A 15,605-nucleotide genomic window follows, 5' to 3' on the forward strand; every position below is an offset into this window, starting at 1 on the left:
CCAAGGAGCTCCGATGATGACCTCGGGAGCACGAAGAGCTACTGGTTGGATGACTTCATTGAGGTGCTTCGTAGTCCAGCAAGATACTCCCAGCGCCCAATGCAATATCAAATTCAGCTGAAACCCTGGCGTTGTAGACGAAGCAGAACCATCGAAGGGGCTGGAAAGGAACTGGGTGATATTCCACCTCTTCACGATCCTGTTGTGGAATGGGGATCTCTTTGAGATAGCCAGATTTGATAAAGGAGTAATCGCGGAATTTTACAAAGAGATTGTTCGATTTGATGTATTTTTGAGAGATTTGACAAGCTTTGATAGAAAGCATAAGGTTGATGCTGCTTGCTAGGATATTACTCGTACCTGTATGAATAACGCCATGATCATGGGCGAAATAGAGCGCAAGCACAAGTTAAATTGTGAATCTGTGCATGATCTCGTATGGGATCATATCATCAACGGGAAACCAAGGACCAAACGTACGAAGAGTTTCGTCCATAAGGTCAAAGATGAAGCAAGCGTGGGTGCCGTTTGGGCCTCGATGCTCAAAATCATCTATCGGGTGGCAGACATAGGGATAACCTACATGGTCTCGAATTCCATTGCGGAGACATTTCAATATTTCCCTTTCGAAAGTGTCGACTCCATAGCCGTAGCAATCAGCCCTCATGATTTAAGCGAGCGGTACATACTTGATGCATCGCTATCACCGCTGCGGTTGAGAATGTCGGCCCACGGTGTAAAGGATATAACATGCGACTGTTTACTTACATGGCTTGTAAATCTTTAACCATCCAGACTGTCGAATACCGACCGTAGCCAATCTTGATAAGGATTTTGTATCTGTCATTGGAAAAATCGCCAATACATACAGGTTGGAAGCCACCCGGGTATAAATCTCTTATATATCTTCAGAGGTTGCGCCAGGTTGAGGTGCGGTATCGTCTTTGTGTTTCATTACTTTTTCAGGCGCTTCAATACTTGTGAGACCTTTGGTTACTTCATATTAAACTACAAACTCAGACACAGATACGACATTGGACGTTAAAGTTTCTGAAAACGCAGCGGCCTACCGATCAGAAGCCAGACTTTTCCGGGTTGTCTGCCGAGATCCGGATGAGGATGCTTCAATTAGATTGTCAACTATGTTTGTGTATGTCAATTGCCAACGAATCCAGTGAGAACTGGGCCTATATATGCAGAGAATTGCTCCCCAGAGTTGGGTTGATGGCAGCAATGGCATGCTAGCAGCCTTGAGCTTGAAATCCGTCCGACCAACACCGTCACTGGAAAGCGAATAGTAGTTCCAAGTATAAAAACAATCACAAGGGTTAGTTAGTTTTCAACCCCCAAATCTCAAGCCCCCAGGTCGTATCGATTCCTGCCGTGCGATAATTTTGGGTGTGCATTTCTCTATTTTCGCTTTTTTTCTCTCTATTTGCGGCGCTTACAGCAACTGACACACAAAGCGTGCTCATTTCATCACCCAAGGGATGCAGCATTATCTCTCTAATACATACTGACCCTCAACATTAGATTCAGCAGCTCTATATGCGGCTTGACGAGCTTTGTTCCGGAAATAACAATGCTGTTCAGAATGCAGTAGCAGGTCGGCTTGAGAAATTTGTGGACTTTTCCCAGTCACTATTATCTTGAACTACATCGGATTTCGTATTTCTCATGACTTTCATGGTGTTTGTCATTTAAAACTAAGAGTTGTATGGAAGAAAATTTGGTGTAGGTTACTTCCCTCTCTCCCAAAGGCGCATCGTTGAGTGTGCACATTACAGAGAGAATACCTTCTTTTCATTTTTCTCCTTCATCGTTTTCTTTTGAGGAATTTAGTTTTCTCAGGATAGAGGCCTTAGTTATGTACCTTCTCCATCTAATCCAGCCTTGCACCGCGCACCTTATTATTCGAAAGCATCCCATCGCAGTTGAGCGGCGGGTAGCGTGTATCGTCTCTTACCGCGTTCAAGGTACTCGTGGAACCATATCAGCCGCCCGATGAAAAAAGGTGCTTTCTGTAAGTCTCTGAGTATATTCACAAATCTTGAAGGATTTGGAATCTTTCATGAGCGCCGCATTGGAGTGGTTTGCTACAGAGTCGGCCGTCCACTTAGTGTTGTAGTGTCAGTGGTGACAATGACTGCAGCTAGCGGAGAGTTACTGAGATTAGAGTCAGCAAAAGGCAGGCATCGTATCTGGCGCGGGCTAAGCTGCGGGTTAGCGCTGGTGTCGGGCGAGCAAGATCGCGTTCCCAAGCCTGTAGATGCAGCTTACACTTTCATGGCGCTTTGCGGGAACCTGGTTGAGCCACAGGCACTGAGCTATCCCATTATTGAACTTTGTGGGGGGCTAGGTAACAATAATCAACTTCTCGGAATCTTCTCACTATTGTAGGTAATGTCAGCGTATCATGTAATAGGGATTTAGAGTTGCGTGTAACTTCCGATAACTCTAGGATGTACTTACGATACGGATAGCATTACTTCCTAGAAAAGCCATCTTACACAATCTATTATGAAATAAAGAAAAGACTATTATTATCACTTGAGTACTGCTACCCGACCCAAAAGACCCTCAAACCCTCATGCCCGGTCCCAGTAGTTGCCAATCTCTCTCAAGTCTTGAATAAGAGCCGGTGGGTTATCAAGTCCTGGGAAGTGACCTCCAAACTCATGATCTAAAAAACGTCAGATTCGCACTTATAGGCTAGATAAGAAGACAAACTCACTTCTATACATGACCAAGTTTCCAAGCTTTGCTACTAGTACTTGAGGCCAAAACACAATGTTATACTGGAAAGCACTGAATAGAAGAGGTGCATCCGTTTTAGCCTTGGTATACACAGACTTGAATGCGTTCTGATTCTGAAAGTAGGTGTATACAGAGGAGGTGAAAGAGCGCGTGAGGTAGTAAAGTGATGTAGATAGTAAGATTTCGTGGTGATTCAGAACCGAGGGAGCTGTTCCCGCTCTTGGATCAGACCCTATCCCTTCTGTTAGTTCTCGATTCTTCAGAAACATCAAATTGACCACGCCATAGTATTGAGGCCGACTTACAAGCAATAAACTTTTCACCCATCCATGCCAGCTGTCCGATTGGGTTATCCTGTAGCGCAAGTCCGATTGTATTGGGCTGTCTCACTGTCAATAAAGCCAACGGGTATTGTGTGTTTTGGACTGCATTACCTTGGTGGCTTGTTCATTAAAATATGCGTTTCCAGTGGTTGTCCAGGTTACAAAGTTCTCTTCCTCTGTCTGCTCCAATCTCGAGGAAAGTGTAATATTTTCTGCTGCCAATTGATCTGGGGTGAGTGGGAAAAACGGTAGGAAGACAAAGTGCGCGGCGCGCGTTGAAGAATTATAGTTGTCGTACAGACTGTACGCTGGTCCGGCGCCAAAATCGGTTCCAAAGGTTGCGAATGACTTATAGCCCAAAACTTTGGTCATCAAGGTATTGAAGACTCGTGCCGTATCATCAACTGTCCAATTCGCCGGCGGGGCTGAAGAAAACGCAAATCCTGGCATCGATGGAACAATGACGTGAAACGAAACAGGTTTGCCGGTTGAAGTAGTCGCCTTTTGTGTCAAATTGTTTATCATTGGCAGAAACTCCAAAAATGAGCCCGGCCAGCCATGGTTAAGTAGAAGTGGAATTGCTTCTGGGTCGTGAGATTTTTCGTGGATAAAATGTATTGACAAATTCTCGATATCGGCCGTATAGTGGTGATACCTGTATGAATCGTTAGGTTGTAAAATGAAGACTTGGATGTTTCGTCGCTTACTTATTCAGCTTTGCTTCCTCTTTGCGCCAATCAAAGTCAACAGTCCATTGTCTCTGCAGATTCTTCACGACGTCAAGTGCAATGCCGGCTGATGATCCAACACCCGGATACTCCTCTTTGTCCGGAAGCTTTGTGCCCTTGACAAGTTCAAGCATTCGAGGAACTCCTTTCGAGAGATTGATAGAGAAGGGCTTCAAGTCAAAATGGTTGGCATGCTCAATAGGATTGCCAAGGGAGACGGATACCAGAGCACTGAGCCCCGCCAGCTTCAGAGTAAGAGCGTGTGAAGAGACCATATTGGGTTGTAAGATTTTCTTTCTCCTTTTGATCGTCTTTGCCAATCGAATAAGGTTTTCGGTTGCTCGCTTGGCCTTTATATACTTGTATTCGCTAAGACTGCTAAACGCCTTGAACCTTGCAAAGCATCCTTCAACTCCGAAATTGTGAACGTCATCCATATCCATTCGGCGATGTTAAGTAACTGCCCCTTATCCAACTATCCAAAACCATCATGCTATGCATCCCCCCTGCGAGTCGACATCTCGCACTAGTCCGCGTCCGCATCAATCGTGGTAATATCTCTCTACCTTGAGCTAGGCCGCAACCAAAGGTGTAGAGTTCGGTAAGCCGAGTTGAGTAATCAACAAATAACCATTGTCGTGTTGTCCGCTGCAGTCATCTCTGCCTCGGATACATATGGAACATCATGATAATTAAAAAGCTCGGAATTACAATATCTTCTCCGATGCCAACACGAGTTATTCGATTTCGTACTAAGGCTCAGTCTGTTGCCTACTACCAAACTGGCAACCATTACATGTGCTCTACTCTCTAGAATACCTGCTTGTGCCTCCTACCTAGTCCCATCAGAGATACTCTCCATCCATAACTTCCAAACACTGTCATGAGCATACTCCATATAGGAATCAAGCGCGGCCCAAGCTTGTAATGGGTCCGCCATATGAGTCCTCCAGCTAACATCCATTGGTGATCCTTCTACGCCAAAGTAATGCCATCCCCGGACTGTCACTTTCCGCTCATTTGTGGAAACAATGATTCCGATGTATATCCAATTACCAGAGAATTTGAAAGCAAGGGCAATCCCATCTTCAACTAGGGTCCTCTCTTTAAATAGAGTCGATTCTTCAAGCTGAGTCATCTTGTGACGCAGTTGCAGACGTTCCGCATCCCATTTCTTTTGCCTGCGAGAGGATGCGAGCCCACTAGACGTTAGGCCCAAGTGTGGGCACACAGGCATATGAAATGTTCTGTTTTCTGGGAAAAGCGGAAGTGTTGCACTGGTATCATTGCTAATATCCCACTCTTCACATAAGATAAATTGTTTCTTAATAATCTTAGGCTTTGCTGTATAAGAATCTGTGAGTGGATTCAGCAATGATATCCTCGTATCTATATGAGACTTCATCAATGCCGCAAGGTATTGTTGATGTTAGCCTAGCCGGGAGAGCTTTAATGCAAGTTCTACGTGGTGGTGGTGGATAGAGTACATTTCTGTATTAATCCTTCGAGAAAGGTCAGCCCGGCATGGAACCAACCGCTGTATTGACGTTTTCAGGGCTGTCGGTACGTCCGAGGTATTAATATGATGCAGCTTGCAGCATTTGGGACAAGCCCAGTAATTGGGCAGAGTGTAAGCCAACCCTGCCCAGAATCCAACTCTACCGCTAGAAGAGAGCTGCGAGATCTCGCTATCCCAATCATGATATGTACAATGTCGAAATACTGTACAGGTGTGTGAAAGAAGAAATTTATCATGTAGAGCTAGATAATTAAGAATGAGAAGAAAAATGTCGGGAGACAATCGAAAAACAGCGGCGGCGTTATGGATTTGGTCATGGCCCATTTGATGGTGGCTGTTTTTACTTGATAAGGAATGTGTACTATTTGGTTAGTTGATGGATACTGAAACTTGTTGGAAATTAGCACAGGATTTTGGAATTGCTAAAGGGGGATTGGCCCTGTATATAATGTATGAAAGCTACGTAATTATGCGCAAATGGCGTTCTCCGACGTTCCATCCATTTCACACGCAGTCACTTGAAAGAGATTATGTGAGATCAAGCAATTGATTTGATGCATTTTTTTTTTGGAAAAAAAAAAAACTTGCGTAGATCAAAGGACACTATGCTACTAGGTAGGAAACTAATATGTCGGGATTATTTGGGTTGCCACATCCTCAAACACTAAAGTCTCAGTTGGCAGTTAATGCCGGCATAGTATTAGTTCCGTATGTTTCTCTTTACGGATCATTTTGGATGAGACATTGAAAATTAGTCCAAATTGATAATCACATTTTCTAGGGCCCACGATTTGTTATTAGCGACACCGGCTTACGACGTCGAGAGAATGCTGTCAGTCTCTTTTCCTCGTGAACTTGTATGTGAGGGCGACTGAGACCAGGTTGGTCGAAGCAGGGACCTAGCCTTCAAGATTACTGTGTCAATTGTTACAGTAATCTTCTGCAACAATATTTTCCCCATCATTTCTCAGTCTTAGCAACAATATCAAGAGATAAATTACCCGATTCATAGCACGATGCGAACACTTTGCAATCACCAGACCGGGGGGGTTCGGCCAATCAAATTTTTTGGAGTTCTCATGCGATCAGCCGACCAACAGCAACACACACGACATTAGGAAGCTATCTTCGCAGGATGTGCATAGTCGAGCCAACTCGACAAGCGAGTTTGGCAGAATTGATGTCGCATCCATGGGTACAGGTAGATAAAGGGACTCGAAAGGCAAATACTGAGAAGAGGTAGTCTATTATGGATTCAGTTCTTGTGAAAAAGGATGGACATCTGGTTCCCTGCCCAAAAATCGGGTCCAAATCGTCATTTCATCCTCACTTGCCCCCATTTCAAGCACTGCATGGCGATACCGGCGGCCATTTGTCGTATCTTCAGGGTCGAGTTTAAATGTTGCGTTAAATACGTCGGCAGCATAGACGAGATTGAACACATTTCGAGTCTTGCACTTACTGGCCGTATTGGCACATTACATGCATTTGAGGGCTTGCCTTTCCTTTCGTAGAGGTCAAGGTATAGATAGCCAACAAATTCACCGCCTTGTTGCTTGTCGTTCCAAACACTGAAAACTCGCACGTCGTCATGCCAGAGCATCTCAGCGTTGCTGTTATAGCTGAAGGTGACGCCGGAATCTTGGCCTAGCTTGGTAATCTCAATGAACACCATACCAAAGAGATGCTGGTTGATTTCAAGCATGGATTCTACAGTTGGCAAGAGGGGTAAGTATTCTGCCAGTAACTGCTGATCCAAGTCATGTTCTCTCTCCATCATGAGTCGGCTATAGAAAGAGTGGTCCCAGAAGTAGTAATGTCCACCAAATGACTCCCCGCGAGACTCGACATCTCTCTTTTTCATAGCTTTCAGCTTCTCAACTTCAAAACTTGCTGTCTCGGAGAGCTTCGAAACCAAATCGGCCAGGAAATTGTTGACAACATCGGGTGTTTTGGCCATTCTATCCTCAAGTCGCAACGCAGCGTGGCTAGAGTAACCAAGTAGACGAGCACTCTCGGCACGGAGCAGGATAAGTTCTTTGAACACGGATTCATTCCCGCGACATGTGTTCTCACTAGCCATGTAGCAAAGCCTTCGTGTATCCGCATTTGTGGCAAACATCATGACCTGAAGTATCGTTGCGGAATCGCATCGAAACATCTGCTCGTTCCCAACCGTGTCGCTCTTAAATCTAGATAAAACCTCGTCTAGCACTCCTTGCATGGCCTGGCGGCTATACCAGACTTCCAAGCGTGAGTCTGACAGGTTCTTCATAAATTCGGCCTCAAGCGCGGCTATACGGGATCGCACAATCTGGAAGCGCTGGCGAGAGGATTCTTCTGCGAGCCAGAGTCCATTGCTGACATGAGCCTTGTGCTTCTTTTCTAAATATCGCCGCGATTCACAATCTAGCAGTTCACCCTTGCGCAACAGGGCATTTATTAAGTTGAAAATCTCAGTGTTCAATGAGGTTTCAAGTTCAAAGTCCTCAAACAGGGCGGCCGCGGCGTTGGCGGCATCTTGGAGAGCTGCATCTGGCGAGAAGTTCCCGTAGCTTGTGACGAGCCACCTGTCCGCCGAAACGGTATTTTCAGCCTGTGCAAGTGGTAAAAGGACATTGGAAAAGTTTGCGTCTTGTGGCAATACCGTATCTATAATCTGTCTCTGCGCCTGGCGAAGTCTTTGAATCAGCTGCCGAGCGCGCTCAGTGATGGATGACGGTTTCGCTCCGAAGAATGGAGGCGGCTCTGATGGATGTGACATGACGATGTGAACGATTATATGGCAAACTTTCAATGTTTACTAACAATGATGTCTTGTAAAAGGCTTCTGCCATCATGTGTTTAAGTACTATGTCGCTCATGCCTATGTCTAGCACAAGAACATCACCGTGTTAGACACTCTGCGGACATGTCATGCACGTATCCAACAAAAGTTCCGTGAAGTTGAAATGGAAAAAGAGGAGAGGCGACTCTGCAACCCTATAAACTCGAAGCCTTCTTTCACCTGTTGAACGAGGCTTCGCTGGGGCGGAGAAAGCCTTTCGGCGTTACCACGTCGCTCTTTCAGCCTGCTCTGACAATTTACACACCCTGTTAGACAGGGCTGAAGACCAGCCAAATTCGTATACATATTGGTAACAGCGTTTGGCTGTGTTTCACGGCGCTGGCGGTCTCTATTGCGCAATTTCGAACGCGACAAGACTGGCACAGCAGGAATAGCAACCAGCCATAAGGCCGCATGAGGCACGACCAACTGCAAGGCTCGTCACCCGCAGGCTCTTGCAGAACACACACCCAACAGCCGAGGGGGCCGAAATTCACAGCGGTTCCAAATTGTGCCAACGACTTGGTCTTCCACAAAGCCCTGAAACACATATACCCGCTGTTTGCTCATGAGAAAGAATTGCCAAAATTTAAAGCGTTCTCGGCTGATAAGGCTTTTAAAGTGTAACAGAATTACACACTCTAGAATGTGTAGTATAGCATTTCCTAAATTGCAATGCGTGTTTAGATGTACTTCCCAGGAATGGAATAACTCTGGTGTAATCAGTGTACAACGGGCTCATAACTTCATGCGACGCAGCTCAGTGGCCATTCACACAGTATTCGCATGTTAGCATGGACAGTCACGGAGCAAGGAATTGTGCTCTTGTGATCGAAGGGCAGGCAATTAGAAAGCTGGGAACATCTCCCGGTTAGGCAGGATACTCAGCCGGCTTTTGGTCCCTGGAACGGTAGGATTGGGAGTGCAATATTCCGCCTGCCGAGGTTTTTGTCCATACCATTGCCGAGAAAGAGTGGAACTGGCATATCGATTGTCCCAATCAAACAGTTCTTGCACATTAGAGAGAGATACACGGCATTTATATCACCAATAGATCAAGCGTGGAAGACCTTGCTACACTTGGAAGCTATTTCCGGGGGGCATGTATTACTAGACTTTTTCAAGGATCTGAATCAATAGAACTAATGTTATACATATGGTCCAGGCAATTAAGGAAATCGGAAACAAAGGGAAAGAGAAATGAATACCATCAATTCCGTACATCGATTTTCTGCCTTGCAGGCGACGCTGGTTGCGCGTATTCTGCTGGCCCCAAAGCTTCGAAACCTTCCATGTTCCTTCACCGCTCTAAATCACTATAATTATCTCATGGCCTGATTTGTAGCTCCTATTTGGTGGATTTAGTTCGACATCTTTTTCTCCGTAGCCTTCAAGGGTTCATCGCGGGAACATGCGATGACTCCACTCCCTCCACGGCTTGGACCGTAGAACCCCGGCCCCCCTTTACTAAATTCCATGGGAAAATGGAGGATGCCGCTGCGGCAATGCAGAAGAGAAGCTTTTCTGTGGTCGATCATCGGCTCAGACCGTCCCGACCCCGCAAATATCGCAACCCCTGATACGAACGGTCCACGATGAGACATTATCTTCACTTGAAAGGATAAGCCCGTTCTCCCGCAATGAGGCAGTTTACCTCGGGAGCGGCATCCAAACAAACGGCCTGGAGGCTTTTTCGGATACACCCTCGGAAAACCGTTCGCTGACGCGGAGCCGGCGTTGATCGCATTACTCGTATACGATCGCGAGGCCATTACTGTAGAGCGGTTTCGCCGGATGTCATCATCGCCTTCGTAGTGGCGAACGAGTCCATGGAGGAAGACGAGCGTTTTGACAATGCTTGAGTATAATCGATGACATAGATTTGATGCTATATACATGTATTAAATCTATTACTTGGCGGGTGACTATGTATGGAAGCGGCCACTTATAGAGAGAGACGGAGGCCTAAGTGGCCGCTTAGTCAAACCGCCGGGTAGATTTATTGCCTTAGTCTTTTATCTTCCATTAGACTTGAGCGGCTGTGTAACGTTATGAAACGCCAGTTATACATCCATATCTTCAAATCAGAGAAAACGCCAACAATAATGCAATACGCAGACTGTTTTCTAAGCTTCCGTAATAATCCCAAGCCTAGTATACGCAAATTGTTTGAGAGTTCATGTTCTCCGTGCAAAATTCAGGCCGACTGGGTTTAGATGATGCAATTCAGTGAGCAAGCAAAGGCGCGAGTATAACATTGATACAGATTCAATGAATGATTGGCCCAGTATCCATCAAGCGAATGTAGCTAAAGGCATGAACTATCAAAATGCCAATTTAAGCAAAGAAAGTAGCATCCGTGGCATCCAACCCAAACCCCTCAAGGCCCACCATTTATTAAACACGATGCTACCTTGTATAAACGGCGGCATTTATGAGCCCCGACATTGTGTCATTAAGACTATCATGCCTATGGAACATGACATATGTCTCCGCGGATGCTCCGGCATAGAAAATCCATGTATACTATTTCAGTTACTCCTCATACGCTTCGATTGCGATATAAGAGGTGGCCATCTCCTCGCTCAGTGAAACTATATCGAACTCGGATATGACTATCAAGCTCTATACAAAGACTTCACTATGTTGTTAACTGCCGAGCCTCTACTCTTCACACTACGGCCTGGAGTCGCTCTAGTGCTCTGGGCTGTTATTCTTGTGAGTATATCTCAACGCTGATCTTCCTCCCACAGCTCACTCCTCCCATGTCGTGGAGTTGCGACGAAACTAATCTTACCAAATAGGGGGTTGTTTATTTGGTCTCAATACCAATCTATAATGTCTGGTTCCATCCACTTCGCAAGTACCCCGGTCCCAGGCTGTGGGCCGCAACTCGGATCCCATACGCCCGCATGATCTTCTCTGGCAATTCTCATCGAAAAATTCTCCAACTTCATCAGACTTATGGAGACGTTGTGCGAGTGGCACCTGATGAGCTAGCTTACGTTGATGGCACTGCTTGGAATGATATTATGGGCCATCGAAAGCGAGGCCAGGGGGAGAACGGCAAAGATCCCGTATTCTGGAAATCGCAACAACACAGCGTCATCAGCGCTGACCGCGAAAATCATACTCGAATGCGAAGGACATTGGCTCATGGATTTTCGGCACAGGCAATGATGGATCAGCAGCCTCTTATTCAAGGTTACGTCGATATGTTGATAAACCGACTACGAGAGAACTGTGCCGATGGCACTCGGCCTTTGGAGATGACTGCGTGGTACAACTGGGCAACCTTTGACATTATCGGCGACTTGGCCTTTGGGGAGCCATTTGGCTGCCTTCAAAACTCGGATTATCACCCTTGGGTTTCTCTGCTATTCAACAGAATTCGTACAAGTGCAGCAAATAATGTTTTACGCCGCTTTCCCTTTGGAGACACACTTATACAGCTTCTTGTCTCAAAGCAGGACCGCAAAAAGTTTCACGAACATTACCAGCTTACACAGGAAAAGGTTAACAAAAGGTTGGCCGAAACCAACCCTCGATCAGACTTCATGGAAGTCATGACTAAAAAAGAGGGTGCCATGGTATGACTGCGTGACAAATAGCCCCTCTGGATGTTTTCAGTCGCTAACATGGGCCAAAGAAATTCTCCTATCCTGAGCTCTTGGATAATGCAAGTCTGCTTATTATCGCCGGATCAGAGACAACTGCTACTACCCTGTCTGGAGTCACCTATCTGCTATTGACCCACCCAGAAGCTTTACAAAAGACGGTAGATGAAGTGCGATCAAGCTTCTCAAATGAAGACGAGATTGATCTTCTCAGCGTACAAAAGCTAGGCTATATGATGGCTGTACTGCAAGAAACGCTTCGAATGTACCCTCCTGTCCCAAGTACCATACCACGCAAAACACAGCCGGGCGGCGACGTGATTTGTGGAAAATATGTTCCAGAAAACGTGAGTACTGCTTCGCATCAAAGACAATTCTCAGTCGGCTCTAACGAGAATACAGACTGTCTTGGGAATTTGGCAATGGCCAATGTATCACAACGCGAAGAATTTCACGCTGCCTGATTCTTATATCCCAGAACGATGGCTTGGCGATGCCCGGTTTTCGAGTGACCCCAAGGACGTGCTTCAAGCATTTTCCTTTGGTCCTCGGAACTGTATCGGAAAGAAGTTAGTGGTTACCCTTCGAAACAATTTACATTTTGTATTCTAACATCTTTTTAGTCTTGCATATGCCGAAATGCGCCTGATTCTGGCAAAGGTCTTGTGGAACTTTGATATCAGTCTGCATCCTGATAGCAAAGATTGGCTTCAGAACAACATGGCTTATACACTCTGGCAAAAGCCAGACCTCAATATCTATATCAAGCCAAGAGAGATCTCATGAATTAGCCGTCATGGTCTAGGATACTACTGGCTGTTTACCGAGCAGAGAATTTGTACATCATATGTTATCATTACCTTCTTATTGTATTATCACTGTGGCTTGTTTTCTGTTTAATTTTGGCGGTAAGGTGAGTTGTGGGCGGTGTTGCGCTTGCAATGGGAAAATATGAGCCAAGACCAAGTCGCAGATTGTGTTTGCAATTGTTTTTTAGACTTTATCAAAATTAAATCAATATAACTGTTTTACTTGCTCGATTCCCAAACAAATACGCTCCAAAAGCAATCTATTGGAAGTCGCTTCGTCGTAAAGAACCAATCACTACACGCCACAGCATGGCGGTAGGGAGATGTAATGGGAATACATCAAACATAGGTTGCACAGAAATGCGTTATTCGGAGATAGATTATCAAATCAATTAGAGGACAAACGATGGCTTGATGGTTCCTTTTCATACACATTGATGAAAAACTCAAGGCCAGTTTGATATCAATTGTTATCCAAAGAGAAGCAAGTATTGTAGGTCCCATTTCCCAGGCCCATGCCTACAAGATCAGGAGCAACGCAGCGCACCTGTTCAGACACATGTGGAATGATGTTGCGCCACAAATAAGATGATGTTGGGTTACCATGGAGGAACAAGCCAGTTGTATTGGAATGGTGGCTGTCGGCTGATACGCCTGTATCGACATACGCCATCTGAGCATCTTCGACGCCGACGAACTTGAGATCAAAAGGGAATTCGCTTGAGATATCGGTCTCTGGGTCCTGGGGGGAGTCTGTAGAATACGACATGATGAATTTTGCTGTAAAGGTTGTTGATATCAGAGGTAGTTCCAAAGTAGTTCTATGTTTTGCTACGAGTTGTCCCATGAGAATTACGAGAGTCTTTCGTTCCTTTATTCTCGATTTATAGGTTGCGATTGTATTGTTCACAACATTGCAATTCCAGATAGGTTACGACATAGGGTCGTACCAAAACCTCAAAATCGCCACTGTCCCTGCAGGATCACTTTGACTGCTGCCTTTGGCGAGTTTAGGCGTCAACTTGGACTTACCAATCTTCAAAGAGGATTCATTAGGAATGGCGTACGACTCGCGTTCCGCGGAAGAGCGAGGCTTCGTAAGCAGTATTAACTAACATTTGTTGGACTATTTTGCAATAATTACCCATCATCTCCACGACTGATCAGGCTTGTCGCAATTACCATATTAGACCAAAGCTTAATGGACTGGGCTGCTTATCGAAGGCAAGTGTACATGATATTGTAGTTTGACCAAGATTAATAGTATGAAGCGACCTGTAACAATGTATAATAATTTGCCCTCAATGAAGAATGTTGCCATAGTTATTTATAGGATTTCTTGAGAAGAATGGATCTACAACAGTGGGATGCATTAAAAAACCGCCGGTGCATTTCAAAAGGCGCACAAGTGACCAAACAGAATCCACAATCAGATTATGCCAGTCCAAGTGACCTACCGTCGATAAGCGCTCACGCCAAATCACCAGGTTTTTACCTTTTGAGAATGATTACCTGACCCGTAGATTGGTATTGAACGCCCGTCATGGAGCCAAGCTCCAGCTCCAGCTCCAGTCTTATAGGCGGCCGTCATCCGCAAGGCAGCGAGCACTTCTAGTAGGCTATTTTATGTCTGCTTATACGTATCTATTAGGAACATGTGGCTAGCGGATGCCGAGCCGCTGACGGTGCGTCTAAATGTTCCACCGACAAGTACAACTAACTAGAACACCCACAACTTATTTGAACTCTCTCAGAGTGTTTTTCTTGTTGTTCATCTTGAGAAAACTAGAAGACGCAGAAAACACCAGGCTCGACCGCCATGTTTCCGATAACAGTATTGCCTGTGACCGACAAGGGAGATCTGGAGAAGATTGTCGATATCGAAGAAAGGGCATACGGAGCGGCCTCACCCTTATTACTACTGATGTTTCCCATATCGCCCGCTCCATCTTCAGCCATTCTTCATAGTTCGAAAATCGCCAGACACGAGCATGTCTGGCAATCGGACCCAACGGTACATTACATAAAAGCGGTTACATACGAAACATCTCCCGAAGGCGCAACATCTGAACGCATGATTGGCGCAGCCGTATATAACGTCTATGAGTCCTCCCATACGGCATCTGAACGAAACCCGTGGCCTCACACCTCAGACGAGGTTCCCGAGGGAGCAAACGCGCCTCTTTGTCTGCATTACTTCCAGACATTGACGAAAGCTCGACTGGACTTCACCAATGGCGAACCACATGCATTCCTGGAGAATTTAGCCGTTGATCCCAATTTCCAGAGACGCGGAGTTGGGACAAAGCTTCTCGAGTTCATGATTTCCGACATGGCTGCCAGGTACGCAGGCAAGGGCGTCGATAATGCCGGGTGCTGGCTAGACTCCTCCCCTTCCGGACTAAAGACGTATCAACGTCTTGGGTGGGAGGAAGTTGGTGCCAAGTCCTTTGATTTGGAGCCGTGGGGTGGTGCGAAGGGCCAGGTGCACAAAAATGTACATATGCTGAAGTCGATGGCGATTTCTAAACATTGACAGGAGAGTCGTCATTCTCTCACAATTATTAACTCACTTGGTAATTTATTGTTGTCAAGGTCCCCAGCCTTTAATATCACGAGGATGAGTGAGGCGTCCTTCGCCTTAGCAGCTTGTAATCTTGTCGCTCAGAGTTGTGAGACGGTTTTCTCCTCGATGATACCAGTATTGAATGGGCCTGTGACATTTTCCGAAACGCTTGCACCTCACTACGAGAGGCGGCAAGGCTTGCTGCGTTTGGAAGTTGTTTAAGAGATGGAACGGCGTGCTATCGAAGCCCAGAGTACTTTGGAGTACGTATATGAAGCTATTATGAAAAGTCCTGCCATTTCCGGAATTGGAGAAGTCGAGAGTAATTGAGGAGAGGTGATGTAAAGAGACTGAAGTGGAAGCACAGCCAATCAACGCAAGACAAGACAAGATAATCACAGTCAACTGCATGTGGTATTGCCTTGACCAGATATGAAGGGTAACTGGTTAAATAATAAT

At 45.7% G+C, this 15,605-nt stretch overlaps 4 protein-coding genes across 4 annotated transcripts; 2 read left to right on the forward strand and 2 right to left on the reverse strand.

Annotated features, from left to right (window-relative positions):
- Window positions 1-2,588: 2,588 nt before the first annotated feature.
- Window positions 2,589-4,251, reverse strand: Triagg1_2780 (uncharacterized protein; the record flags this gene model as incomplete). Its single annotated transcript, XM_062896999.1, has 5 exons — window positions 2,589-2,683; window positions 2,735-2,989; window positions 3,063-3,138; window positions 3,192-3,735; window positions 3,788-4,251. The coding sequence occupies 5 exons, from the start codon at window positions 4,249-4,251 to the stop codon at window positions 2,589-2,591; spliced, it is 1,434 nt and encodes a 477-aa protein (XP_062758397.1).
- Window positions 4,252-6,642: 2,391 nt separating this feature from the next.
- Triagg1_2781 (uncharacterized protein) lies at window positions 6,643-8,091 on the reverse strand (the record flags this gene model as incomplete). The annotated part of the gene is made up of 1 exon (XM_062897000.1): window positions 6,643-8,091. One exon carries the CDS (start codon window positions 8,089-8,091, stop codon window positions 6,643-6,645), a length of 1,449 nt encoding a protein of 482 aa, XP_062758398.1.
- A 2,706-nt stretch (window positions 8,092-10,797) lies between these two features.
- Window positions 10,798-12,557, forward strand: Triagg1_2782 (uncharacterized protein; the record flags this gene model as incomplete). Its single annotated transcript, XM_062897001.1, has 5 exons — window positions 10,798-10,872; window positions 10,959-11,744; window positions 11,804-12,118; window positions 12,174-12,340; window positions 12,395-12,557. 5 exons carry the CDS (start codon window positions 10,798-10,800, stop codon window positions 12,555-12,557), a joined length of 1,506 nt encoding a protein of 501 aa, XP_062758399.1.
- Window positions 12,558-14,399: 1,842 nt separating this feature from the next.
- Window positions 14,400-15,116, forward strand: Triagg1_2783 (uncharacterized protein; the record flags this gene model as incomplete). Its single annotated transcript, XM_062897002.1, has 1 exon — window positions 14,400-15,116. The coding sequence occupies one exon, from the start codon at window positions 14,400-14,402 to the stop codon at window positions 15,114-15,116; it is 717 nt and encodes a 238-aa protein (XP_062758400.1).
- Window positions 15,117-15,605: the final 489 nt, after the last annotated feature.

This window comes from Trichoderma aggressivum, assembly GCF_033847375.1.
Source record: "Trichoderma aggressivum f. europaeum strain CBS 100526 chromosome Unknown scaffold_007, whole genome shotgun sequence".
NCBI classification, from domain to species: domain Eukaryota; kingdom Fungi; phylum Ascomycota; class Sordariomycetes; order Hypocreales; family Hypocreaceae; genus Trichoderma; species Trichoderma aggressivum.